The following is an 8,248-nucleotide window of genomic DNA, read 5'->3' on the forward strand; positions in this document are numbered from 1 at the left end:
ATACATACATACATATACATATATATACATATACATATATATACATATACATACATTTATACATATATACTGTACATATACATATACACATATACATATACGTATACCTTTCAGCAAGGCTATAATCATCAAATTATATAGATATGCATTTTTGTTGCTGTGTTTTTGTTATCTCTGTTTCTGTAGGTGTACAGCCAAGATGTTGGGTGTGTTGTCTTGTGGTTTCATTATATATATTACACATATCCTCTAATCTCTCTTCCACTCTTTTCTATTGCATTTCACTTTTCTCTTACTTTTTCTTCTTTAAAAAAATGCCACTGATGATGAAGAAGCTAAGATACTAATATTCAGATATTCAGTTCTGCTTTCTACTGAAGTGGCAAAAAAAAAAAAGAAAAACGACAACAACAACCAGGGTGATGCAGTTTTTAACAAATACCTTGACAGTGCCGAATATTCCTCCTACAAACAGGTAGGCGTTCTGGTCAACGTCCAGGATGGTGAACGCTGCGGGTGAGTTGGCGCTTGGTGAGGTTGGCATCATGCCAGCTTTAGAGCCTTCCAGAGGGTACACTGATATGGTCCCATTCAGACCGTTACTGGAGTCGACAGAAAGAAGGAAATGTTTGATGTATGTTATTCTGCACTTTCTGGAGGACAGTTCTAAAGGCTGAAGAGAATAGATTCTTTTTTTTTTATCAACTCTCGGTACAAAGAATGATTGATGGGAACACAGCGTGGAGCCAGTTTGTGTCTGTTGAGCCTCCAAGCTGTGCAGCGAAACGAACCACCTGCCTTGAAGTTTGTTTTCAAGGCAGGAAGCACATATTCACAACGTGTAGGGGACCATTTTTTAGGACTGATATGCTGTGTGATTTCATCAGTAAACACCTTTGGGAAGTCTCTGTGATGGAAAATGCATGGAACAGGTGAGGCACCACTTTCACGTGAATGGGACTTGTGTTGAATTGTGTGTAAACAACAATAGTTCAGCTGGCAGAGAGGAAGGGCAGAATGATTACAGTGGATCTAAGTAATAATGTGTCAAAGGCTGACAAGGCTGCAAACTCTAGATTTCCCTGATGGAAAAAGAAGTGTTTTCTACCAGCATCAGCAACATTTACCAGATAAAGTAATGTTGCTCATGGTTTAACCTTGTTGTAACTCTTATTTGTGATTTGTTAATGTTCGAATGAAGGAAACAACAAAATACCAGTTATTTTATGAGGTATTAGTCTGAAATAAAAATAATATTTTAATGATGACATTTTTGTCTAACTTTATTAATAAAGTACAGGAGTTGGTGAGTTTTTGTTTGTGGTAATTGTCTCAATATTGTGACTTGGATTTTCACTTAATAATAACTACACCTTATTAATCCTTATTTAATCATTAATAAATGTTTAGTTAACCTTGAAAACATCATTACTTAGGGGTTATTCATACTTACTAAGCTAAAAATTCACACATTTATTAATACTTTACCCATAAAAACCAATAAACTCATTGTTTATTCATGCTTGATGTTTTCAAATTTAACCATTTATTAATGATTAAGTAAGGCTTAATAAGGTGTAGTTATTATAAAGTTTTACCATTATCCTTTGTAATTTATCCAACATGGTTCAGGGCTTGAGTGGGAATGCATGTGGTGGAGAAAGACCACTCGTGCCCCTTTGTGTGACCCTTCTTACCGAGACGCTTCTATCCGGTGCCAGTTCCCATCATGGATGGAGAGATGGGGATATTCAACTCTCCCCACACCTGATCCCACATCCCAAAGGAAACTCACTTTTCCTTTCCTCATCTCCAAGGCCAGGAAATCAACCTGAGGCACAGAGGACAGCATATAAACGGATCCAAGTAAAGACTGACAGGAAACACACTTCATTTACCTGTAAGGTTTTGACAACGTGACAAATATTGATTTTGAAACTCGTGAACGTTGCACAAAATGTTGACTGCTTACACGCTTAGATTTTGCAGCAAAGGAGAAACTCGAAGGCTTAAAAGTTTTTCCTTGATTTACTCCACCAGCAGATCAGTATAGAATGAGTAGGCCTACTGTAAGCTTCATTTTTTAAATTTTATTTTACCGTTATTTAACCAGGCAAGTCCCATGGGCCTGAAAGCAACCTAGTGTACAAGTTTTAGGGGTTGTGTGGGAAACCAGAGAACCCGGAGAGGAGAACATGCAAACTCCACACAAAAAGATCCCAGGTCCAAACTGGGGATCAAACCCAGGACCTTCTAGCTGTGAGGCATCGGTGCTAACCACTGATCCATCGTGTTGCCAACAGTTATTAACATAAACTTGTGAAAGTACAAAATTCACTGAGCTTTAAACATGATCTGAGTGTGAAATAATAAATAATCCCTCTCTGAGGCCAAATCAAATTCTGGAAGTGGTCATTCAACTAGATCTGTTACAAAAGGACAACTGATATTACCAACTTTTAAAAACTGTTACGGCCTCTTTCTTCTATGTTTATACTAAAGCATGGAATGACATTCCTCAAAACATAAAGTCCATTTCAAAACTACAGCCCTTTAAGAAGAATCTTGTCTGCCATCTGCTGGACACTTTTTGTTGTGCTCATATTTAGACGTCCCATTTTGCAAATGCTGCCTTTTTGAAATTTGGTATGCTTGTTTGTCTTTGTGTCTATGGTGTATAATGATGTGATTGTGATGCTGTAATTCTGAGTGTTTTATGTGCTGCAGAACAGGAACCTGCTGTAAAACAGCAATTATGCTGAGTCAGGCTTGATTTTTTGTAATCTTTTCCTGTTAAATAAATAAATCAAATCAAATCAAATCAATCACAGAGTTAAGAGGACAGATTGTGGTTTTAAATTCTAATACTTCTCTAGTCAACAGCTGGGTTTGTTTTTCAAATGATGCAAATGTTTCTTTTAATAACATTTTATAGAAAACTGCCTGATAAAGCTTTTTGTTTTAAGCAGGAACTCTGTGTAATGAGTTAAAGGTGCTTAGTAATTAACACAGATCACAGGAAAGTGTCCTTATTCAATTAGCATTTCACCGTTAGTGAAATCTTAAAGGTATCCACACACAGACACACACACACACACACTATACTAATACATAACAGTGAGCAACACACACATGTTCATGACTTCTCAGGGGAAATCAGGTTGATGCTAAGAGCAGAACAAGCTTCATGTTAATTGCTGCTCCTCTTTAACACACACACACACACACACACACGCTACACACACCGTACACTGTGAGATTATCAGTTGTACCTGTTGTGTTTTAAGAGGTGGGTTTGTGTCAAGATGTAGCAATCCCTCAGTTCGTGTCGCTGAGTGAGACGACTTGTTTATTGTCAGGTTTCAGACATGAACAGAACATGGTGACTCTTTGGGTACGCACGTTGTTTCTCTGCTGAAATGGACGTCTGTTCTACTATGATAAAACTTTAAGGTTAGAGTAACTGATTATTAAAAAAAGGTAATTAAACATTTGCTATTGGTATTGATCTGATCTGTCTGTGCTTTTTATGCTATTTTTATCTGATTTATTTATTACTGATGTTCATGATTAAAACAGTCTGTTTTCTGGTAGAGTTCTCTGCAGTGACTGCACATAAACAGACATTCAGTCACTGCACAGAACTCTACTTGAAAACAGACAATTTTAGTCATAACTTGAAACAGGAAGGTGCTGGCTGCACGAAACTTGAACAACTTACATTTGGAAAGATATTTAACAATTCGGCTTGGCCAACAAAGATCTGACCAACCCGGAAAAAGATCGCCATTTTGAATCCCAATCATAAAATCAGGGCTATTCGGCCAAAAGCCAAAATAAGTATCTCTGCAAAGTCTTTCTAATCACAGAGTGACAGTCATTCAACTAATTTATGTACAATATGTCAGTTTTATTCATAAAAATGAATGTTTAATTATGAAGAAAGGCCAGGCAGGAGAGTATCCCCCCTCTGCTGGTGAAACAAATCATTTCCTGAATCCCAAAACCACAGAGAAAACTCCGCCCCCTCATTTGCATATTGGACCATGAAATAAAACTGTATGAAATAGTAAAACGGCATGAAATAAAAGGGTAGTTCAAAATAAAAGTTCCTGAAATATGTAAAGTAGCTTTACAAAATAAATGTGTCACAAAATAAAACTACAACGTGTAATAAATATATAAATAAATAAATATGTTAAATACATGCTAAAAATGTATTATATATTTTTTATTTTGTTTTATTTCACAGGGACATTTATTTATTTGATGGAATATTTATTAATACTTTATTAATAACAAAGCTTCTTCATTGCCCTCTTTTAAATCTCTTTTAAAAACATTTTAGTTTGAGTTGGCTTTTAATTGTTGACCGTTGCATGTTTTATTTTTATTTTGTGCTATGTTTTTTATGTGTTTTGTTTCTATTGGGATGTAAAGCACTTTGTAACTGAGTTTTGAAAGGTGCTATACAAATTTATTTATTTATTTATTTCATTTTGAATGTAACGGATCTCCATACGTTTCAGCTGTGGCTGGAGTTAAAGCACTTTATAAACAAAGTTGTTGATGATGATTTTGCTTAAATGTTTTATTGGCTGTTTTATTATCTGTAGGGTGATATCCAACATGGTTGAGTTACGTGATGATTTCTGCATCACGCTCTATCTTTAAATAAAAAAATAAACTTACATATTTAACCGAGCCCAGGTAAAAGAGGAGGTTATCAGGTGTGGTGGTTTTAACATGGAGGATGATGGTGTTATATCTGCCTTTTCTGATATCAGGACGATAACTACGGAGACATTCACCACCTGACGACACGGATACTTTGATCTGGAAACACAGAATAAAGAATATTAGTGAAAAACAGGTAATTAACTTGCTTCCCTTATATTTTACAGTGATACTAAAATATGGAAGCACAGAGATTTGTCCCAAAGACAAAAGATAAATAAAACTATTTCAAACACTTAATAAGATAAAAATAAGTTGTAAAAAAAGGGTTAAACTTTAAGACTTTAGGAGTCTTTGTCACATAAGTGTCTTACTGAATTAGCTTGTTTCCGGGCCTGGTTGATCAGCTCTTTGATCTGTGAAATGTTGCGTCTCAAATTGTCCTGCAGCTTTTTGATTGGCTGCAGCTTCTCCAGAAGTCTGTCAGCTTCATCCTCCAACGCCTTCACTTTAGCCCCTGCTGCATGAACTACAGGACGGACAGAGACATCACGGACAATGAAGACGACGTGAACGGTAAAGGTTATTTCAGTGAAATACTGCAGCTGAGAAGAAGTGGAAAGCTTGCGGAGAGGAAACAGAAATACATCGCCGGCGCAAGAAAGAAGAAAAAGCCGACGAGAGCCAAACAAATTAGTGTAGCTTAGCATTCATAGAAAACAGCTTCAATTTCATGGGAGTGTATAATTGGACAGGACTGAGATTGGATTGCAAAGACAGGGAAAAATAAATGAAGTTTAAAAATCAGGAAGAAGATCTACGCTTTGCAGCGAGCTGAGCTTTCATGCTCCTTTTCAATGAAGTCATTATTAAAAGCAGCTGTTGCTTACTGTGAAGCTATTAGAGATAGCTTTCAAATTAGTGCATGGTGCACCAATACCACTGCTGCATTGTTTTAAAGAAGCCATATTACCACAGTGAGGTTAATAATATGGTGTTAAACCAGGGACTGAACATTTGCTCACAAGAAAAACAACTCATTTATAACGCCAACGACAAAATGCTGCAACAACATGGTACTGATGCACCACTTCCAACAAGGAATGTTTCATTAAGGGAAGTGAAGTATACATACTGATTGCTGTGGGGATTGAAAAAAAGAGAAAGAGAGAGAAATAAAATCAGTTGAGTTCACTAATTAATACTGTGAAAGCTCATTTCTGACTTTATAATTAGTGACGACAGAAAAAACAAATCTACTCTGTCAAAACGTCAGCTTATAAGACTCGTGATGCACGAGTCGATGCAACGCTGTGAAAATAAAGCTCATTACTGTTCTTCTCTGGGTCCTGGATCATCTGATTGGCTGATTGGACCGTATCCTCCAGCTTGCTGTAGTTCTGCTGCAGACCTCCGATCTGCAGGTTCAAGTCTCCGAGACGCTTGAGGACATCGATGGCGGTGGCGTTGGCCTCAGCTGCTACGGCCTTCGTAGCTGCTAGTTTAGCAGACGTATCTGGTAAACAAAGATTTAACAGAAATGTTCAACATGTTGCAGGACTTTTTTTTTTTGCTTTTTTACTCCAAGTTTAAAGTGTTGACATCAATTTTAGATCTGAATCGTCTTGATCAGGCAGCAGAACAGCTGACCTCTGTCTGCAGACTGGTATTGATCCGTTCATTTTCTCACTTGTGTTTGTGTACCAGCACACTGACAAACACACACAAAAATATGTATTTTTGAGACCATACCGTTGGGAATGGCGTTGAGTGTCGTCATGCTTCCATTAACAGCTTTGAGAAGGTCTTTGTTTTTGTCTCTCGCTGCTTTAACTCTGCTCTTCAAGCCGGCCACACTGTCTGCATGATCTACACACACACACACACACACACACACACACACACACACATACACACACACACACACAAACACACACACAAAGTTAAATGATTATGGTGGTTTAATGCAACGCTCCAAATCAATAAAAATCACCTCCTGAACAGTAACGAGTCAATGACAAAAGAACAAACAGGCTTGAAATCAGTATTTGTTCAACAACCTTTCACATAGATCCCTAGTTTGGGTAAGATGTTTAACCAGTCACATGTTCAAACACTTGTAATGTCATTTGAAAAAAGCTTGCACAGTAAACTCTCCTCACCAAATTTACAAGTATTTTTACTGTGCATGGTTAAAATACTCTCAAACAGTATGTGAGAGAATTCAGCCATCGTTCGTCAGCTGAAAGACTTTTTCTGCAGGATTGTTCAAATCTTCAGAAGAAGAAAAGACGACTTCTGTAAGCTTGAGACAGGCTGGACTAACCCTCGTCAGCGCCTCTGATGTTTGAACACGGAACTGCGCACAGACAGGACAGGGGCACTTCAGGAGGCAAAACCTCAGGGGCCAGTGCCCCTGTGGCATTAAATTATTTAACATCAAATAAAAATATATATTTTAGGCCGATATAGACAAAACAAACTCTCTTACTTGGTCAGATTTACTGGATTTTATTAAACAAATACTTTTCAGTGACACTTCACATTTAGTTTCATCTCTTCAGATTAATTTATATGACGTATAAAAGATTTAAAATAAATGTAAAACCAAACGTGATTAACTTAGTAAATAATAAAAATATTGAAGGAAAAGTAAAACTTTTAAAGTTATTTGTTTAATTTTTGGAACAAATGCAGCCAAAAATCTTTTAAAAACGTGGGATTTTTTTTGCCTAGAGCCTTCATTCAGTAATGTCAGTGGCAGCAGTGTTTTTTTTTTATAAAAGAACCAATTCACTTTCAAATATAATAGAACTAAAACTACAGCATGTGTTTTATACTGTTGTAAGGTTTGCTTTATGTTAAAGTGGTTGATTATAAATAACAAATCTCCAGTAAAAAATGAGCAATAAGAGGTCAGAATTATTCGACGGAGTATTAGGGCCACACAACGAGATCTTTTTTATTACGAGAATAAAGTCATAGTATTACAACATTAAAGTCATATAAACTAAAGACATAATATTACAAGTTTAAAGTCGTAATATTGTAGTCTTCAAATGAAAAATCATGCAGTTATCACTGCATTAAAATGAGGAATGTTGAGCAACTTGTCAAGTTGTTCTTTAGTATTGCTATAAATAAATAGTTCATCTTTTAGCACATTAACCTCAAATTATCTGTATCAGGACTTGGAGATTGTGCAAACGACTATAAACTGAAGCTGTATTGTAATTAATGGATGCATTGACAGATTGAGTCGTCACGTAGCTAATTTGGATGAAAGCATATTAATCTAACAGTGACGAGACATCACAGACTACTTTATAAACACAGACACATGGCTGACAGCAGGTGTGAGGAAAATAAGCAGGAAATGAGGAACGGGAAATAGACACGTCATGATTATGACTTCGCTCATAATGTTACGACTTTAATCTCGTAATGTTACGACTTTAATCTTGTAATATTACGACTTTAATCTTGTAATAATATGACTTTGTTCTTGTAAAATTATAACTTTAATCTTGTAATATTACAACTTTATTCTCGTAAAATTACGACTTTATAT

General features: G+C 36.2%; 1 protein-coding gene across 1 annotated transcript in view; it reads right to left on the minus strand.

Moving 5' to 3' along the window:
• The window catches only part of lama2 (laminin, alpha 2), a gene marked incomplete at its 5' end in the record, with an annotated part of 234,410 nt that overhangs the window by 29,407 nt on the left and 196,755 nt on the right, over positions 1 to 8,248 (minus strand). The window contains 7 exon segments of the mRNA XM_014015734.1: positions 443 to 602; positions 1,698 to 1,831; positions 4,693 to 4,836; positions 5,052 to 5,206; positions 5,813 to 5,818; positions 6,011 to 6,193; positions 6,430 to 6,546. Coding sequence (XP_013871188.1) covers positions 443 to 602; positions 1,698 to 1,831; positions 4,693 to 4,836; positions 5,052 to 5,206; positions 5,813 to 5,818; positions 6,011 to 6,193; positions 6,430 to 6,546 — 899 coding nt within the window.

Source organism: Austrofundulus limnaeus, unplaced genomic scaffold (genome assembly GCF_001266775.1).
Source record: "Austrofundulus limnaeus strain Quisiro unplaced genomic scaffold, Austrofundulus_limnaeus-1.0 Scaffold133, whole genome shotgun sequence".
NCBI lineage: Eukaryota > Metazoa > Chordata > Actinopteri > Cyprinodontiformes > Rivulidae > Austrofundulus > Austrofundulus limnaeus.